The sequence below is a fragment of the Hyla sarda genome, chromosome 1 (genome assembly GCF_029499605.1).
Source record: "Hyla sarda isolate aHylSar1 chromosome 1, aHylSar1.hap1, whole genome shotgun sequence".
NCBI lineage: Eukaryota > Metazoa > Chordata > Amphibia > Anura > Hylidae > Hyla > Hyla sarda.
In genome coordinates, this window is record NC_079189.1 from 601,479,243 (window position 1) to 601,500,544 (window position 21,302).

At 45.2% G+C, this 21,302-nt stretch overlaps 1 protein-coding gene across 1 annotated transcript in view; it reads right to left on the bottom strand.

Annotated features, from left to right (window-relative positions):
* LOC130293390 (oocyte zinc finger protein XlCOF7.1-like) overlaps positions 1 to 21,302 on the bottom strand; it is a 145,096-nt gene that overhangs the window by 55,470 nt on the left and 68,324 nt on the right. Inside the window, exon 7 of the mRNA XM_056542053.1 lies at positions 11,353 to 11,547. Coding sequence (XP_056398028.1) covers positions 11,353 to 11,547 — 195 coding nt within the window. The remainder of the gene's footprint in view (positions 1 to 11,352; positions 11,548 to 21,302) is intronic.

Here is a 21,302-nt window from a genome sequence, read left to right on the forward strand (position 1 = left end):
GGCTGGAGAGGACCCAGCAGTCATGGTACATATTGGCACCAATGACAAAGTAAGAGGTAGGTGGAGTGTCCTTAAAAATGATTTCAGGGACTTAGGCCGCAAGCTTAAGGCAAGGACCTCCAAGGTAGTCTTTTCTGAAATACTACCAGTACCACGAGCCGCACCAGAGAGGCAGCGGGAGATCAGGGAGGTAAACAAGTGGCTCAGAAGCTGGTGTAGGAAGGAAGGGTTTGGGTTCATGGAGAACTGGGCTGACTTCACTGTCGGTTACCGGCTCTACCGTAGGGACGGGCTGCACCTCAATGGGGAGGGTGCAGCTTTGCTTGGGGAGAAGATGGCTAGAAGGGTGGAGGAGTGTTTAAACTAGGGACTTGGGGGGAGGGAACCTACAGCAAAGAGGGGGAAGATAGTGTAGATAGAGAGGTGGGAATTATAAATGTACCTGGGGGTGGAGCGGAGGGAGGGGTTAGAATAGTTAATAGGATTAGGCTTCATAGGAAAATAAAACTTACACCCTTGAATCCCATTAACCCCAATAACATAAAGGATGGAAATGTAAAGTGTATGTTCACAAATGCCAGAAGCCTAGCAAATAAAATGGGGGAGCTTGAGGCCTTGATACTGGAGGAACATATTGATATAGTTGGGGTCACTGAGACATGGCTGGACTCCTCGCATGACTGGGCTGTCAATCTGCAGGGGTTTACATTGTTTCGCAAAGATAGAATGAACAGAAAAGGTGGTGGAGTCTGTCTGTATGTAAGAAGTGGTATGAAAGTCAGTGTGAACGATGCCATAGTGTGTGACTATTCTGAGGATGTGGAATCACTGTGGGTAGAATTACAAAAGGAGAGAAATACTGAAAAAAATAGTATTTGGTGTAATCTACAGACCCCCTAATATCACTGAAGAGATAGAAGGTCGGCTGTATAAACAAATAGAAAGGGCCGCCCGGGCAGCTACAGTGTTAATGGGAGATTTTAACTATCCAGATATAGATTGGGGCCGGGGGTTGGCTAAAACTACAAAGGGGCAACAATTCCTAAATTTATTGCAGGATAATTTTATGGGCCAGTTTGTGGAGGACCCAACAAGAAGTGATGCCTTGTTGGATCTGATCATTTCCAACAACGTAGAGCTGGTTGGTAATGTAACTGTGCGGGAAAACCTTGGTAATAGCGACCACAATATAGTTACTTTTGACTTAAAATGTAGAAAACAAAGACAGACGGGGAAGGCAAAAACATATAACTTTAAAAAGGCAAATTTCCCTGGGCTGAGATCTGCACTACAGGACATAGACTGGGGGGAGGTGTTCTCAAATACTGATACAGAAGGTAAATGGGACATCTTTAAATCAACTCTAAATAACTATACATCTAAATATATACCAAAGGGGAACAAATATAAACGATTAAAACTAAATCCTACATGGCTGACAAATTATGTTAAAAGAGCAATAAACAACAAAAAAATAGCCTTAAAAAAATACAAATCTGATGGGTCAGCGATAACATTTAAACAGTACAAGGAGCTTAATAAAATCTGTAAAAATGTAATAAAAACAGCAAAAATTCAAAATGAGAGACAGGTGGCCAAAGAAAGCAAAACTAATCCTAAATATTTTTTTAGACATATAAATGCAAAAAAACCAAGGACAGAGCATGTAGGACCCCTTAATAATGATAATGGGGAGGTTGTCACAGGCGATCAAGAGAAGGCGGAGCTACTGAATGGGTTCTTTAGTTCTGTATACACTATGGAAAAAGGAGCTGACATTGGCCAGGTCAGTGCTGGTAACACATCATGTAATGTACTGAACTGGCTTAATGTAGAGATGGTACAAGGTAAGTTAAGTAAAGTAAATGTAAGCAAATCCCCAGGACCGGATGGACTACACCCAAGAGTTCTTAGAGAGGTAAGTTCAGTAATATCTGTACCCCTGTTCATGATATTTAGAGATTCTCTGGTGTCTGGTATTGTGCCAAGGGACTGGCGCAAGGCGAATGTGGTGCCAATCTTCAAAAAGGGCTCTAGGTCTTCCCCAGGAAACTATAGACCGGTAAGTTTAACGTGCATTGTGGGTAAATTGTTTGAAGGACTTATAAGGGATTACATACAAGAATACATAGGGGATAATTGTATTATAAGTGATAGCCAGCATGGGTTTACTAAGGATAGAAGTTGTCAAACCAATCTAATTTGCTTTTATGAAGAGGTGAGTAGAAGCCTTGACAGAGGAATGGCTGTGGATATAGAGGGGGGCTGTGGATATAGAGGGGGGCTGTGGATATAGAGGGGGGCTGTGGATATAGAGGGGGGGCTGTGGATATAGTGTTTCTGGATTTTGCTAAAGCGTTTGATACTGTCCCTCATAGACGTCTGACAGGTAAGTTAAGGTCTTTGGGTTTGGAAATTTTAGTTTGTAACTGGATTGAACACTGGCTCATGGATCGTACCCAGAGAGTGGTGGTCAATGATTCGTACTCTGATTGGTCCCCGGTTATTAGTGGTGTACCCCAAGGTTCAGTACTGGGCCCGCTGCTGTTTAATTTATTTATCAATGATATAGAGGATGGTATTAACAGCTCTGTCTCTATCTTTGCAGATGACACCAAGCTTTGTAGCACGGTACAGTCTATAGAGGATGTGTATAGGTTACAAGATGACTTGGATAGACTAAGTGTCTGGGCATCCACTTGGCAAATGAGGTTCAATGTGGATAAATGTAAAGTTATGCATCTGGGTACTAATAACCTGCATGCATCGTATGTCTTAGGGGGGATTAAACTGGCAGAGTCACTGGTAGAGAAGGATCTGGGTGTACTTGTAGATCACAGACTACAGAATAGCATGCAATGTCAGGCTGCTGCTTCCAAAGCCGGCAGGATATTGTCATGTATCAAAAGAGGCATGGACTCGATGGACAGGGACATAATACTCCCCCTTTATAAAGCATTGGTACGGCCTCACCTGGAATATGCTGTTCAGTTTTGGGCACCTGTCCATAAAAGGGACACTGCGGAGTTGGAAAGGGTGCAGAGACGCGCGACTAAACTAATATGGGGAATGGAACATCTTAGCTATGAGGAGCGATTAAAGGAGTTACAATTGTTTAGTCTTGAGAAGAGACGTTTAAGGGGGGATATGATAAACGTATATAAGTATATAAATGGCCCATACAAAAAATATGGAGAAAAACTGTTCCAGGTTAAACCCCCCCAAAGGACGAGGGGGCACTCCCTCCGTCTGGAGAAGAAAAGGTTTAGTCTCAAGGGGCGGCACGCCTTCTTTACCGTGAGGACTGTGAATTTATGGAACGGTCTACCTCAGGAACTGGTCACAGCAGGAGCAATTAACAGCTTTAAAACAGGATTAGATACATTCCTGGAACAAAATAAGATTAATGCTTATGAAGAAATATAAAATCTCATCCCTTCCCCAATATCGCGCCACACCCCTACCCCTTATTTCCCTGGTTGAACTTGATGGACATATGTCTTTTTTCGACCGTACTAACTATGTAACTATGTAACTTATCAGCTGCTGTATGCTCCAGAGGAAGTTTGTATAGTTCTTTCCAGTCTGACCACAGTGCTCTCTGCTGACACCTCTGTCCGTGTCAGGAACTGTCCAGAGCAGGAGAGGTTTGCTATGGGGATTTGCTCCTGTTCTGGACAGTTCCTGACACGGACAGAGGTGTCAGCAGAGAGCACTGTGGTCAGACTGAAGAGAAATACACAATTTTCTCTGTGGTATACAGCAGCCGATAAGTACTGGAAGGATTACGGTGTCTTGAAACAAACCTGTTTAAACTTTCTGGCAACAGTTGATTTGAAAACATTTGTTTTCCACTTGTTATCACCGGAGATCCCCTTAAAACCAAGGTATCTGCCAGCAGAGCTGTATAAGGTCGGTACTATGCCCATGCAGCAATGCCCGGGGTTTTGCAGGGAGATGTGTGGGGCCATCAGGGCTACCGCAACCCTGACCATCCATGTGACAAAAACAGCACGTAAAGTGGCACAGTGACAACAAAAAGAAATACATAAGTGCCAATATAATGCCTGGACACCTGGATCACATCTCTCCAACCCTACCCAGAAGGCCGGGAATCAGGAGGTAAAGTGCCAAAGTAGAGTAGAGGTTAGTGCCCATGCTTCCATTCAGTGAGGCCATCCCCAGTGAGTTTAGGCACCTCGGGGTCACCACTCTTCGAGGCACAAAAAGTACCCCAGCTCTAGAACCCCCCCCCCCCCCCCCCCAGCCCAATGACTAGACCCGGAGGGCTCAGGTCTTGTCGTTGCAGCAGTCGAGCTGATTCCTTAGAACCAGCCCCGGAACGCCCTGGTACACCTGCCCCCTCCATGCGGCACCCAACCCCCACCAGTGGCAGAGACTAGACAACTGATCAGAAGAGATACTACACTAGATCTTAGCCAAAAGACTGTGTCCAAGACATTCTGCCTGAAAAAAATCTGCCACTTGATTGTCTGTCCCCTTTAAAGGGGTACTCCGCTGCTCAGCGTTTGGAACAAACTGTTCCGAACGCAGGAGTCGGGAGCTCGTGATGTCATAGCACCGCCCCCTCATTAAGTCACGCCTCGCCCCCTCAATGCAAGTCTATGGGAGGGGGCGTGACGACTGTCACACCCCCTCCCATAGACTTGCATTGAGGGGGCGGAGCTAGGGACATCGTTAGGGGGCAGGGCTATTACGTCACAAACTCCCGGCTCCAGCGTTCGGAACAGTTTGTTCCAAACGCTGAGCAGTGGAGTACCCCTTTAAAGGGGTACTACCGTGCTGACAACTTATCCCCTATCTAAAGGATAGGGGATAAGTTGCCTGATCGCGCGGGGTCCCGCTGCTGGGGACCCCCGCCATCTCGCACGCAGCACCCCGCTCTCATCAGGCTCCGGAGCGAACATCCGCTCCGGGTCTGATGACGGGGCCGGTGATCGTGACGTCACAGCTCCGCCCCCTCAATGCAAGTCTATGGCAGGGGCGAGACAGCTGCTGAATTCTACAGAGGAAATTCTTTTCTTTTTGGATTTCTTTTCTGTCTGACCACAGTGTTCTCTGCTGACACCTCTGTCCATTTTATCAACTGTCCAGAGCAGGATATGTTTGCTATGGGGATTTTCTCCTGCTCTGGACAGTTCCTGACATGGACAGAGGTGTCAGCAGAGAGCACTGTGGACAGACAGAAAAGAAATGCAAAAATAAAAGAATTTCCTCTGTATAATTCAGTAGTTAATAAGTACTGGAAGTATTAAGATTTTTTTTTAATTAGAAGTAATTTACAAATTGCAGTAATTGTAGTAATTTACCACAACTTTTTGTTTAGAGAGACCTGTCCCAGAGCTTGTAAAGATCTTAAATGGGTTATACAGGAATAGAAAACAGAGCTAATTTCTTTCAAAAATAGCACCATCTCTGACTCTAGGTGGGGGTTGTTTTACAAATTGGCTCCAATCACTTCAATGGAACTGAGCTGCAGAACAACACCCGACCTGGAGACAGACTGGGAGCGGTTTTTGATAGAAAGTAGCTCTGTTTTATTATTCCTGGATAACCCCTTTAAAGGGGTACTCCGCCCCTAGACATCTTATACCCTATCTAAAGGATAGGGGATAAGATGTCAGAACGCCGCGGTGCCGCTTCTGGGGAGCCCCGGGAGCCCCCGCTGCGGCACTGCGCTATCATTACTGCACAGAGCGAGTTCACTCTGTGCGTAATGACGGGCGATACAGGGGACGGTGCAGCGTGACGTCATGGCTCCGCCCCTCGTGACTTCACGGCCCGTCCCCTTAATGCAAGTCTATGGCAGGGGGCGTGACGACCGCCACGCCCCCTCCTATAGACTTGTATTGACGGGGTGGGCCGTGACGTCATGAGGGGCGGAGCCGTGACGTAACGATGCTCCGTCCCCTGTATCGCCCGTCATTACGTGCAGAGCGAACTCTCTCTGTGCTGTAATGATAGCGGGGTGCTGCAGCAGAGATCCCCGGGGCTCCCCAGCAGTGGGACCCTGGTGATCTGACATCTTATCCCCTATCCTTTGGATAGGGGGTAAGATGTCTAGGGGCGGAGTACCCCTTTAAGTGAATCTTGGCCCACTGGACTGTGGAGATACATGACATAACCTAGAAGGACATTGCTTCTATCATGGTGATGGAAAGGGACCTTCAAAAGATTTCCTATTCTGGACAGAATTATTCTCTAGAAGAATAAAGACGGGAATTTATCAAAGCTGGTAAAGGACTTTTTTTGCTTATTCTATGCGCATATATTGTCGCATGTGCGCCAAAGCAAGTTTCCGTGCGACTTTTTGAAGGCAGTGGCTGATAAGCAATTTTTGTTACAAACCCTAGGTAAGCAACTTTTCAATATTTCCCTTTGCAGTAGTAGTGAATTTAATTAGGGATCGACCGATTATCGGTATGGCATTATCGGTATAGGCAATTACCTTGCCGATAAGCCGATAATGCCCCCCCCCCCCCCCGACCCGCCGCACCGCGTCGCACCCCCCACCGTAGTGCTGGGCGGTATACCAATATGAACCGGATACAGTTTTTTTTTCTCCCACGGTATGGTTTTTTGCCCATACCGCTATACCGGTCGGGCCCACCCTCCGAGTCAATAAAAAAAAAATTGAACTTACCTGTAATGGGGGTGGTCCAGGCCATCCATCCTTCCTGTAGTGTCCGGCGGCATTCCGGGTGGAGGGTGAACCGGTCCGGGCTGTCCTTCTTCTCCGGGGGTCATCTTCTCCACTCCGGGCAGGCTCCGGCCTAGTACGCTGCATAGACGCCGCTACACCGTGACGTCAGGTGCGTCGCTGCGCAGCGGCGTCTATGCAGCGTTACTAGGCCGGAGCCTGCCCGGAGTGGAGAAGATGACCCCCGGAGAAGAAGGACAGCCCGGACCCGGAATGCCGCCGGACACTACAGGAAGGATGGATGGCCCGGACCACCCTCCCTGGACGGTCCCTGCAGCAATTGGAAAGGTGAGTCAGGGTTCTGGGATGGACAGGGGTCTGTATAATATACTATACCTACAGTAGGCCCTCCAGCTGTTGCAAAACTACAACTCCCAGCATGCCCGGACAGCCAACGGCTGTCAGGGCATGCTGGGAGTAGTAGTTTTGCAACAGCTGGAGGCACCCCTAGGCGCGGTGCGGCGGGGGGGAGCGGTGGCGGTGATAGTTCTCAGGACCCCCGGACAGGCAGGGGGTGAGAAGCGGGTGGTGGCGGCGGCCTATGGCACCGCAAAAGCCACTGCAGTGCATTGATTTAAAGCGCCCGCTTTAAATCAATGATCTGCAGCGGTGTCGCGGGGGGATAAATAGCCGATAACTTATACCGGAATATCAGTATAAGTTATCGGCTATCGGGCCTAACCTCCACCGATTATCGGTATCGGTCCTAAAAAAAGACCTATCACGGCTGTCCGGGCATGCTGGGAGTAGTAGTTTTGCAACAGCTGGAGGCACCCCTAGGCGCGGTGCGGCGGGGGGAGCGGTGGCGGTGATAGGTCTTTTTTTAGGACCGATACCGATAATCGGTGGAGGTTAGGCCCGATAGCCGATAACTTATACTGATATTCCGGTATAAGTTATCGGCTATTTATCCCCCCGCGACACCGCTGCAGATCATTGATTTAAAGCGGGCGCTTTAAATCAATGCACTGCAGTGGCTTTTGCGGTGCCATAGGCCGCCGCCACCACCCGCTTCTCTCCCCCTGCCTGTCCGGGGGTCCTGAGACCTATCACCGCCACCGCTCCCCCCCGCCGCACCGCGCCTAGGGGTGCCTCCAGCTGTTGCAAAACTACTACTCCCAGCATGCCCGGACAGCCGTTGGCTGTCCGGGCATGCTGGGAGTTGTAGTTTTGCAACAGCTGGAGGGCCTACTGTAGGTATAGTATATTATACAGACCCCTGTCCATCCCAGAACCCTGACTCACCTTTCCAATTGCTGCAGGGACCGTCCGGGGAGGGTGGTCCGGGCCATCCATCCTTCCTGTAGTGTCCGGCGGCGTTCCGGGTGGAGGGTGAACCGGTCCGGCCTGTCCTTCTTCTCCAGGGGTCCTCTTCTCCACTCCGGGCAGGCTCCGGCCTAGTAACGCTGCATAGACGCCGCTGCGCAGTGACGCACCTGACGGTGCGGGGGGCGGGGCATTATCGGCTTATCGGCAAGGTAATTGCCGATACCGATAATGCCCAAAATCGTGATTATCGGCCCATAATATCGGCCATACCGATAATCGTTCGATCCCTAATCGAGAGATCGTCCAGGTCAGGTTCAGCTAAGATGTCTTGAAGTCTTAAAAAGGCTATAACTTCCGCCATAATATTTGTGAAAGAGTCTTGGGGCAAATGAGATGCCAAAAAGAAGTGCTACGAGCCGAAAGTGGAGGGTCTTTCCTTTGAAGAGAACTACAAACCAGGGGTATTTTTGATGGTCCGGATGAATGGGTATATGGAAGTAGGTGTTTTTCTTAAAAGGATTATCCAGGAAAAAAACTTTTTTTTATATATCAACTTGCTCCAGAAAGTTAAACAGATTTGTAAATTTCCAGTACTTATGAGCTGCTGAAGTTGAGTTGTTCTTTTCTGTCTAAGTGCTCTCTGATGACACCTGTCTCAGGAACTGTCCAGAGTAGAAGCAAATCCCCATAGCAAACCCCTTCTACTCTGTGCAGTTCCCGAGACAAGCAGAGATGTCAGCAGAGAGCACTGTTGTCAGACAGAAAAGAACAACTCAACTTCAGCAGCTGATAATTATTGGAAGGATTAAGATTTTTTTAATAGAAGTAATTTACAAATCTGTTTAACTTTAGGGGTTATCCAAGAAAAAACTTTTTTTTTATATATATCAACTGGCTCCAGAAAGTTAAACAGATTTGTAAATTACTTCTATTAAAAAATCTTAATCCTTTGAGTACTTATGAGCTGATGAAGTTGAGTTGTTCTTTTCTGTCTAAGTGCTCTCTGATGACACGTGTCTCGGGAACCGCCCAGTTTAGAAGAGGTTTGCTTTGGGGATTTGCTTCTAAACTGGGCGGTTCCCGAGACACGTGTCATCAGAGATTACTTAGACAGAAAAGAACAACCTTAACTTCAGAAGCTCATAAGTACTGAAAGGATTAAGATTTTTTAATAGAAGTAATCTACAAATCTGTTTAACTTTCTGGAGCCCGTTGATATATAAAAAAACATTTTTCCTGGATAACCTCTTTAAGTTCATTGTTTTCATAATATTTAATTGATTAAAAGTTTAGTAAGCAATGAGTCTGTTAAAGGGGTACTCCGCTACTAGACATCTTATCCCCTATGCAAAGGCAAAGTACCCCTTTAATATAGGAATAGAGGCTAAAAAGGTCCCCACAAGGAATTTTATTAGCAATATGGTCTTCTAGCTCGGATAGCCAGATGTAAAGCGCCTTGCCACCAGTGTTGGGTTTTAAAAGGGGTACGCCCCTGGAAAGCATTTTTTTTAAATCAACTGGTGCCAGAAAGTTAAACAGATTTGTAATTTACTTTCTATTTAAAAATCTTAATCCTTCCTGTACTTATCAGCTGTTGTATATTTACTTTCTGTCTGACCACAGTGCTCTCTACTGACACCTCTGTCCATTTTAGGAACTGTTCAGGGTAGGAGCCTATCCTGCTCTGGACAGTTCCTAAAATGGACAGAGGTGGCAGCAGAGAGCACTGTGGTCAGACAAGAAAAGAAATTCAAAAATAAAAGAACTTCCTGTGGATCATACAGCATCTGATAAGTACCGGAAGGATTACGATTTTTTAATAGAAGTAATTTACAAATCTGGAACCAGTTGATTTAGAAAAAAAAAATGTTTTCTAAGGGAGTATCCCGTTAAAAGGAGCTGCCGAGTCTTCCCAGGTTTTCTAAAGAAAACCATCCATCTCGCGGTCCATGGGTCACTTTGGGGACTTGTAAATCTACTTTTTGGGATTTCATCTCTGAGATCGGTCTCTTGCAGTGTGTTCCTTTATTATTTATATATCTTTCTGATGCCTTACTATTAGAGATGAGCGAACTCACAGTAAATTCGATTCGTCACGAACTTCTCGGCTCGGCAGTTGATGACTTATCCTGCATAAATTAGTTCAGCTTTCAGGTGCTCCCGTGGGCTGGAAAAGGTGGATAAAGTCCTAGGAAAGAGTCTCTTAGGACTGTATCCACCTTTTCCAGCCCACGGGAGCACCTGAAAGCTGAACTAATTTATGCAGGATAAGGCTTTAACTGCCGAGCCGAGAAGTTCGTGACGAATCGAATTTACTGTAAGTTCGCTCATCTCTACTTACTATCATTCAGGATAACATTCCTGACATTCTAATGGGTTGGTCCAACGTTTTATTCCCGAGGTATCTCGGTATTCCTCTTCGACTCCCATGACACGTCTTAACGGCTTTCAGCAGATAAGAACTTCCTATCCTCTCTTGAGAAGGGCATGGAGAGTCTTAAAGGGGTATTCCAGCCAAAAAGGATAGGGGATAAGATGTCTGATCGCAGGGGAATCTCCATTCACCTCTGTGTTTGTGGGACTGGAGATGTGACTTCACACCACGCCCCCTCGTTAGGTCACACCACGGCGGCCGTCACGCCCCCTCCCATAGATATGAATGGAGGAGCGTGGCGTGACGTCAATGCCGGAATACCCCTTTAATCTTCTTCAAGGCCTCTGTATCCAATATAAATAGGATCTACATAAGTTTGAGTCCACTATTAGCCTTGTTTTGTTTTTTTTGGCTTCTAAAGCAAGAGGAGGGTTTGGGCTAGCATTCAAGGACCAATAAGCAGTTTAAAAGGGGTACTCCCCTAGAAAACATTTTTTTTTAAATCAACTGGTGCCAGAAAGTTAAAACAGATTTGAAAATTACGTCTATAAAAAAAATATTAATCCTTCCTGTACTTATGAGCTGCTGAAGTTGAGTTGTTCTTTTCTGTCTAAGTGCTCTCTGATTACACCTGTCTCGGGAACTGTCCAGAGTAGAAGCAAATCCCCATAGCAAACCTCTATCAGCTGCTGTATCCCCCCCCCCTCTCCACTCAATGAAAGGGTCCCTGAACTGGACCGCTTACAGGGAAGATCCAGCAGCCGGACCTACTGGCTGAAATGCGGACAAACTGAGGAACGTATGTGTTCATGGAAATCTTTGCGGGTGGCAGGCATTTGAAACGATACTCTGATACTATCAGGCAAGATGTACATATAGTAAAATAAAAAATTACACTCAAAATTTAAACTGATCTCTGGCGCCAAATTCCCTTTGAACAATTTTATAACGAATTTGTGACTCTTTGCATTTAATGGTTACTACTCACCTGGACGATTATCTGTAGGAATGTCCCCCTTATACTGATCATCACGGCTCACATCTGTCTCCTCTTCTTTTACTTTTATAGCATTCATATAGATCAGACCTTTCCCTGTAGGAATGTCTTCCTTATACTGCTCATCACCGCTCACATCTGTCTCTTCTTCTTCCCTTATATCTGTAGCATTAATGTACATCAGATCTTTTCCTGTAGAAATGTCCTCCTTATACTGCTCATCACCGCTCTTATCTGTCTCTTCTTCTTCCCTTATGTCTGTAGCATTAATATACATCAGATCTTTCCTTGTAGGAATGTCCTCCTTATACTGCTCATCACCGCTCACATCTGTCTCCTCTTCTTTTACTATTATGTGTATACCATAAATATTCTTCAGATCTTCAACCTGATTCATGAAAGAAATATTGTAAAAGTCATCAGACAGTAGAAGAAGTCTTGTGGGACGTTTTATTTGTGCAGAAAATATCATTAATTATCATAAGGACCAAAAATAAGAGGAGGAATTATCTGAGCCACATAGCTGCAGGTCTCCTATTAGATCAGGGTCTCAAACTTGCGGCCCATGGGCCAATTGAGGCCCGGGGAATATTTTGTGGCCCCCTGTCCAGTCACAATTTATTACATCCCTGTGTCCCAAAAGATTGTTTCAGGTCACAAGGATGACCTGCTTATTCCCCTGCAGGGCCGTGGCCACTTAAAAAATGCAGTGGCTGTGGGAGGTAGCTCAAAAAGGGACATCACTGACAACTCAGCCGTGCGCCCATATGAGCAGAGCAGCATGCAGGAGAAAACACGGGGTGGACAGCATAGTAAGTTACCAGCGGCACGCCAGCTTCAGTTCTCCGACTTCTGCTCCTCGGGTTCCAGGACCTACTGCTAAGGCCCATAGGCCATAGCAGTAAGGTAGGTCCTGACCCCGGACCAGAGGAGCGGTGGTCGCTGCACCAAAGTGGGGCAGCACACAGACATACAGCCTCCAGCCATATAATGTGTGGCTGGAGGCTGTATGTCTGTGGGGACCACTGCCTACCTAATGTGGGGGAACTATGCAGCCTACCTAATGTGGGGGAACTATGCAGCCTACCTAATGTGGTGGAACTATGCAGCCTACCTAATGTGGTGGAACTATGCAGCCTACCTAATGTGGGGGAACTATGCAGCCTACCTAATGTGGGGGAACTATGCAGCCTACCTAATGTGGGGGAACTATGCAGCCTACCAATTGTGGGGGAACTTTTTGTGGAATACCTGAAGTGGCCCAGCCTCAACCAGCCTCTACCTCAAGCAACCCCCAGATAATTTGAGTTTGAGACCCTTGTATTAGATGATGGATCAATAACAACCTCAATCACATGTATACTGATCAGCCAAAACCACTATGACTGATAACATTATCATGTGACTATGGTGGGGTAAGATACAGTATATTAGGCAGCAAGTGAGTGTCTTGGTGCCAGATACTACAGCAAACTTTAAAGGGTACCTTTCATCAAAAAAAACTTTTGATATATTATAGATTAAAGTATGCAGAATAACTTTCCAATAGCATGTTATTAAAAAATATGATTCTTTCTATTTAATTTTCCAATTTGAAAAAGTGACCACTAGGGGTCTCCCTACCAGTCCTTTTTTTTATAGATTTCAGACTCATGCAGGAGTCCTAAATCTCAGACTGTATCCGGAACACAGACAAACTCACCACTGCTCACTGCCAGGGAGCAATGTTGCGCTTGTCTGTGTCCCAGCTGCAGTCTGAGATTTAGGACTCCTGCATGAGTCAGAAATCTATAAAAAAGGACTGGTAGGGAGACCCCTAGTGGTCACTTTTTCAAAGTGGAAAATTAAATAGAAAGAAGCATATTTTTTAATAACATGCTATTGGAAAGTTATTCTGCATACATTAATCTATAATATATCAAAAGTTTTTTTGATGAAAGGTACCCTTTAAGAGCTCTTGTGGTGTCTTAGTATGAGGGGGATCTACACAATATTATTGGTATTAATGTAATGGCAGATCAGTGTATATCCCCCATGGCTAGACAGGCTTCAGGTTGTGTCAGTGGAGGAGATCAGCTCCTGCCAGACACCTCTGGGGTTTGTCTCAGGGGAAATAAAGGATCAGATGGGTATAAATCCAACCTGTTGGTTCCTTATTCCAACCAGCAGTCTCCATAGCCAGAAAACTGTGAGAAGATCCAGACAACATGTAATGTCTATGGTCGGCTTTATCCTGTCATCTCCACCTTTCTCATTCCACAAGTATAAAGCATATAATACTGTAGGATAAAACAAGACTGAACACAAGAGCTTCACAGCCCTTCTACAGATCATAGGGAATATCTCCATCTACCTGATCCTGATCCTGTGGAAGAAGAGGACGGGGACACCTCTCTGCTGCTGTTCTCTTACTGGATCTGACTGTAGGGAACACATACAGAGACTGAATTCATTCTTTACATACAAATAATGAGAGGACGTGTGTATATAGTCATGTCTATTACCTGCTGATGTGAGGGGCTGCTGATCCTCCATCATCACCTGATCCTTGTACTGATCCTTGTGTCCTTCTACATACTCCCACTCCTCCATGGAGAAATAGACCGCCACGTCCTGACACCTTATAGGAACCTGACACACAATGATACAGTCATCACCCCAACCCCTCCAGTGGTGTTACTGTATAATGTCCCAGCATTCCCAGCAGTGTCACCTCTCCAGTCATCACCAGACCCCTCCATTACTGTATAATGTCCCAGCATTCCCAGCAGTGTCACCTCTCCAGTCATCACCAGACCCCTCCATTACTGTATAATGTCCCAGCATTCCCAGCAGTGTCACCTCTCCAGTCATCACCAGACCCCTCCATTACTGTATAATGTAGCAGCATTCCCAGCAGTGTCACCTCTCCAGTCATCACCAGACCCCTCCATTACTGTATAATGTCCCAGCATTCCCAGCAGGGTCACCTCTCCAGTCATCACCAGAACCCTCCATTACTGTATAATGTCCCAGCAGTGTCACCTCTCCAGTCATCACCAGACCCCTCCATTACTGTATAATGTCCCAGCATTCCCAGCAGTGTCACCTCTCCAGTCATCACCAGACCCCTCCATTACTGTATAATGTCCCAGCATTCCCAGCAGTGTCACCTCTCCAGTCATCACCAGACCCCTCCATTACTGTATAATGTCCCAGCAGTGTCACCTCTCCAGTCATCACCAGACCCCTCCATTACTGTATAATGTCCCAGCATTCCCAGCAGTGTCACCTCTCCAGTCATCACCAGACCCCTCCATTACTGTATAATGTCCCAGCATTCCCAGCAGGGTCACCTCTCCAGTCATCACCAGACCCCTCCATTACTGTATAATGTCCCAGCAGTGTCACCTCTCCAGTCATCACCAGACCCCTCCATTACTGTATAATGTCCCAGCATTCCCAGCAGTGTCACCTCTCCAGTCATCACCAGACCCCTCCATTGCTGTATAATGTCCCAGCAGTGTCACCTCTCCAGTCATCACCAGACCCCTCCATTACTGTATAATGTCCCAGCATTCCCAGCAGTGTCACCTCTCCAGTCATCACCAGACCCCTCCATTACTGTATAATGTCCCAGCATTCCCACCTCTCCAGTCATCACCAGACCCCTCCATTACTGTATAATGTCCCAGCAGTGTCACCTCTCCAGTCATCACCAGACCCCTCCATTACTGTATAATGTCCCAGCAGTGTCACCTCTCCAGTCATCACCAGACCCCTCCATTACTGTATAATGTCCCAGCATTCCCAGCAGTGTCACCTCTCCAGTCATCACCAGACCCCTCCATTACTGTATAATGTCCCAGCAGTGTCATCTCTCCAGTCATCACCAGACCCCTCCATTACTGTATAATGTCCCAGCAGGGTCACCTCTCCAGTCATCACCAGACCCCTCCATTACTGTATAATGTCCCAGCAGTGTCACCTCTCCAGTCATCACCAGACCCCTCCATTACTGTATAATGTCCCAGCATTCCCAGCAGTGTCACCTCTCCAGTCATCACCAGACCCCTCCATTACTGTATAATGTCCCAGCAGGGTCACCTCTCCAGTCATCACCAGACCCCTCCATTACTGTATAATGTCCCAGCAGGGTCACCTCTCCAGTCAGCAGCTCAATCATCTTGTTGATCAGTTCTAGGATCTTCTGTTCCTCCATTTCCTCATGTATCAGGGGGTGAGGTGGGGTCCCCGGGATTGGGCTAGGGGTTCTTCCCCATCCTTCACACACAGGGGCCCGACAGCGCCCACTAGAGGACTTCTTCACTACTGTGTAATCCTGTGTATGCAGAGACACATTAATATCACTACATACATTCCCAGAATCCCTCACCTCTCCAGTCATATCAATCTATTACATAGATAAGAATGAGGTCATGTGACATCACTCCCAGAATCCCTCACCTCTCCAGTCATATCCATCTGTTATTACATAGATAAGAATGAGGTCATGTGACATCACTCCCAGAATCCCTCACCTCTCCAGTCATATCCATCTGTTATTATAGAGATAAGAATGAGGTCATGTGACATCACTCCCAGAATCCCTCACCTCTCCAGTAAGCCGGAAGAGTATCTGTAGGGTGAGGTTTATTATCCTGTCGGCCATCTTGTTCCTGTCTCTCTCCATCGCTGATCACTCATTCAGGAGAATTCTCTCATATACCTGTAGAAAATTCTTTAATGTAGGAGCCTGAATGTAGAGAAGATGAGACAATATAACAATCAGGTCCATATAGTGTTGGGTGGAGACGTCAACATCATCGAGGAAGATGGGCGCTTCTCTGTTAGAAAAGCTCCCGACTCCTCCTCAAAACTGCTCATTGAGATAGTGACAGGTGTCCATGCGGGATGCTGTGGGTCCCATGGGGGCTCACTTTGTTAACTACAGCTGGAGTAACCCCCATGGCTCGCAGAGCAGTCCTATCTTTGTTTTCGGGACTGAAGACCTGACATCACGCCACCCCCCTTGAGCCATCATGCTACGACACCTCCATTCATGTCTATGGGAGGGGGCGTGACGGCACAAGGTCACTGCCCCCATCATAATAAACCACCCCCTGCCTTTATTTTTATTATTTGTTAGTTTTCTACCTTGATATCGCTCTGTACTTTCTGCTCAGTCTCAGTCAGATTCACATACTGGGAAGGAGGCGTGACATCATCTGAAGCCGTACAGGGGAGAACTTCCTCCCTCACTCTGCTACACACAGCCCAGAGCAGTTCAGTGTGAGATGAGCTATGATTTGGCTAAGGCTGCACACACCCCACCTCAGCATTTCCTGATTTTGGACTTCTGCCAGGTCAGCAGGAGTCCAAAGTCTGTGCAAGAGATGGGGGAAATGTGCTCTGGACAAGTAGGGAGACACCTAGTGGCAGCTTTTTTAAACACAAATAAAACTTCTTTTTTTTTTAATACAAAGTACATTAGAAAGATTTTTTTATTTACCATAAGGAGCGCTATAGCAAAAATTTGTTTTAATAAGAGTGCCCATTTAACTCTTTCTTTTTCAGGCAGCTCCACGCCCGCCATACGCCTCTCACTTGGCTGCGAGAGGCGACCGGAAACATTGCATCGAGGACGGAGAAAGTAATCGGAGTCGTCGGAGATTAATACAGTGACCTCTACTCCCCCAAGACCACCCATCAAGATGCTGCCGATGAGTTCCTGTCCAGCATCAATAACATCCTTGATCTTCTAGGTAAAAATATTGACGCTCCCCTGATGGTGGACTACACCGCTAATTCCCTTAGGCCCGGCAGGACCTGGGGTGGTGACGGTCTACCGGCAGAGCTCTATGTAGTCCTGTGGGATCTCATTGCCCCGGACCTGTTGGAACTGTACAGAATGTCTATGTCGATCAGGGAGGGAATTGTCGCCATCTTGTATAAAGGAAGGAAAAGAGAGAGGATTTTAAAAAAGTGCCGCCCCATCTCTCTCCTGAATGTGGCCTACAATGCATTACCCCGATACATTCAGTATTTCCAAGGAATTGTACTTTAAAGGGGGTACTCCCGTACCCCAGCCTTCTGAACATCCTACACTAACACAAAAAATAAAATAAAAATTAAAAAACACTACGTATACACATACCCCTATACAGCCCCCCTCCCCAATAAAAATGAAAAACGTCTGGTACGCCACTGTTTCCAGAACGGAGCCTCCAGCTGTTGCAAAACAACTCCCAGTATTGTCGGACAGCCGTTGACTGTCCAGGCATGCTGGGAGTTTTGCAACAGCTGGAGGCACCCTGTTTGGGAATCACTGGCGTAGAATACCCCTATGTCCACCCCTATGCAAGTCCCTAATTTAGGCCTCAAATGCGCATGGCGCTCTCACTTCGGAGCCCTGTCGTATTTCAAGGCAACAGTTTAGGGTCACATATGGGGTATCGCCGTACTCGGGAGAAATTGTGTTACAAACTTTGGGGGGTATTTTCTGCTTTTACCCTTTTTAAAAATGTAAAATTTTTGGGAAAACAAGCATTTTAGGTAAAAAAAAATATATTTTTTTACATATGCAAAAGTCGTGAAACACGTGTGGGGTATAAAGGTTCACTTAACCCCTTGTTACGTTCCCCAAGGGGTCTAGTTTCCAAAATGGTATGCCATGTGGTTTTTTTTTTGCTGTCCTGGCACCATAGGGGCTTCCTAAATGCGGCATGCCCCCAGAGCAAAATTTGCTTTCAAAAAGCCAAATGTGACTCCTTCTCTTCCGAGACCTGTAGTGCGCCAGCAGAGCACTTTTCACACCCATATGGGGTGTTTTCTGAATCGGGAGAAATTGGGCTTCAAATTTTTAGGGGTATTTTCTGGTAATACCCTTTTTAAAAATAAAAAATTTTTGGGAAAACAAGCATTTTAGGTAAAAAATTTTTTTTTTTTACATTTGCAAAAGTCGTGAAACACCTGTGGGGTATTAAGGTTCACATTATCCCATGTTACATTCCCCGAGGAGTCTAGTTTCCAAAATGGTATGCCATGTGTTTTTTTTTTGCTGTTCTGGCACCATAAGGGCTTCCTAAAGGTAACATGCCCCCCAAAAACCATTTCAGAAAAACGTACTCTCCAAAATCCCCTTGTCGCTCCTTCCCTTCTGAGCCCTCTACTGCGCCCGCCGAACACTTTACATAGACATATGAGGTATGTGCTTACTCGAGAGAAATTGGGCTACAAATACAAGTAAAAATTTTGTCCTTTTACCCCTTGTAAAAATTCAAAAATTGGGTCTACAAGAACATGTAAGTGTAAAAAATGAAGATTGTGAATTTTCTCCTTCACTTTGCTGCTATTCGTGTGAAACACCTAAAGGGTTAAAACGCTGACTGAATGTCATTTTGAATACTTTGGGGGGTGTAGTTTTTATAATGGGGTCATTTATGGGGTATTTCTAATATGAAGACCCTTCAAATCCACTTCAAACCTGAACTGGTCCCTGAAAAATACTGAGTTTGAAAATTTTGTGAAAAATCGGAAAATTGCTGCTGAACTTTGAAGCCCTCTGGTGTCTTCCAAAAGTAAAAACTCATCAATTTTATGATGAAAATATAAAGTAGACATATTGTATATGTGAACCAAAAAAAAATGTATTCGTAATATCCATTTTCCTTACAAGCAGAGAGCTTCAAAGTTAGAAAAATGCAAAATTTTCAAATTTTTCATCAAATTTACGGATTTTTCACCAAGAAAGGATGCAAGTATCAACAAAAATTTACCACTATGTTAAAGTAGAATATGTCACGAAAAAACAATCTCGGAATCAGAATGATAACTAAAAGCATTCCAGAGTTATTGATGTTTAAAGTGACAGTGGTCAGATGTGCAAAAAAGGCTCCGGTCCTTAAGGCCAAAATGGGCTCCGTCCTGAAGGGGTTAAGGGGTTAACCCCTTAACCCCTTAAAGGGGAACTCCGGTGGAAAAAAAGTTTTTTTCAAATCAACTGGTGCAAGAAAGTTAAAAAGGTTTGTAGATCCCTTTTATTTAAAAATCTTAACCCTTCTAGTACTTATCAGCTTCTATATACTACAGATATACTGCAGAGAAATTTGTGAAGTTCTTTCCAGCCTTACAACAGTGCTCTCTACTGACACCTCTGTCCGTGTCGGGAACTGTCCAGTAGGAGAGGTTTTCTATGGGGATATGATTCTAATCTGGACAGTTCTGACACGGACAGAGGTTTCAGTAGAGAGAACTGTTGTTAGACAGGAAAGAAATTCACACATTTCTGTTTTATACAGCATCTAATAAGTACTGGAAGGATTAAGATTTTTTAATAAACGTAATTTACAAATCTGTTTAACTTTCAGGCACCAGTTGATCTGAAAACATTTCTTTTCTACTTCTTTCCCCCCCGGAGTTCCCCTTAACCCCTTAAGGACTCATTTTTTCCTCCTCGCCTTCTAAAAATCATAACTCTTTTATATTTTCATCCACAGACTAGTATGAGGGCTTGTTTTTTGCGCGACCAGTTGTCCTTTGTAATGACATCACTCATTATATCATAAAATGTATGGCGCAACCAAAACACACTTTTTGTGGGGAAATTAAAAAGAAAAACGCAATTTTGCTAATTTTGGAAGGTTTCGTTTTCACGCCGTACAATTTATGGTAAAAATGACATGTTTTCTTTATTCTGAGGGTCAATACGATTAAAATGATACCCATTATTACATACTTTTATATTATTGTTGTGCTTAAAAAAAATCACAAACTTTTAAACCAAATTAGTACGTTTATAATCCCTTTATTTTGATGACCTCTAACTTTTTTATTTTTCCGTATAAGCGGCGGTATGAGGGCTAATTTTTTGCGCCATGATCTTTACTTTTTTTTGATACCACATTTTCATATAAAAAACTTTTAATACATTTTTTATAATTTTTTTTTTTAATAAAATGTATTAAAAAAAATAGCAATTTTGGACTTTTTTTTTTCGTTCACGCCGTTCACCGTACGGGATCATTAACATTTTATTTTAATAGTTCGGACATTTACGCACGCGGCGATACCAAATATGTCTATAAAATTTATTTTTTACGCTTTTTAGAGTAAAATAGGAAAAAACGGACGTTTTACTTTTTTATTGGGGGAGGGGATTTTTCACTTTTTTTTTACTTTTAAATTTTTTAACATTTTTTTTTACACTTGAATAGTCCCCATAGGGGACTATTCATAGCAATACCATGATTGCTAATACTGATCTGTTCTATGTATAGGACATAGAACAGATCAGTATTATCGGTCATCTTCTGCTCTGGTCTGCTCGATCTCAGACCAGAGCAGGAGACGCCGGGAGCCGGACGGAGGAAGGTGAGGGGACCTCCGTGCGGCGTTATGAATGATCTGATCCCCGCAGCAGAGCTGCGGGCGATCCGATCATTCATTCAAATCGCGCACTGCCGCAGATGCCGGGATCTGTATTGATCCCGGCACCTGAGGGGTTAATGGCGGACGCCCGCGAGATCGCGGTCATCGGCCATTGCCGGCGGGTCCCAGGCTGCGATCAGCAGCCGGGATCAGCCGCGCATGACACGGGCATCACTCCGATGCCCGCGGTTATGCACAGGGCGTAAATGTACGTCCTGGTGCGTTAAGTACCACCGCACCAGGACGTACATTTAGGTCCTGCATCCTTAAGGGGTTAAGGACTCAGCGTTTTTCCGTTTTTGCATTTTCATTTTTTCCTCATCACCTTTTAAAAATCATAACGCTTTAAATTTTGCACATAAAATTCCATATGATGGCTTATTTTTTGCGCCACCAATTCTACTTTGCAGTGACATTAGTGATTTTACCAATACATCCACGGCGAAATGGAAAAAAAATTAATTGTGCGACAAAATTGAAGAAAAAATTTCATTTTGTAACTTTTGGGGGCTTCCGTTTCTACGCAGTGCATT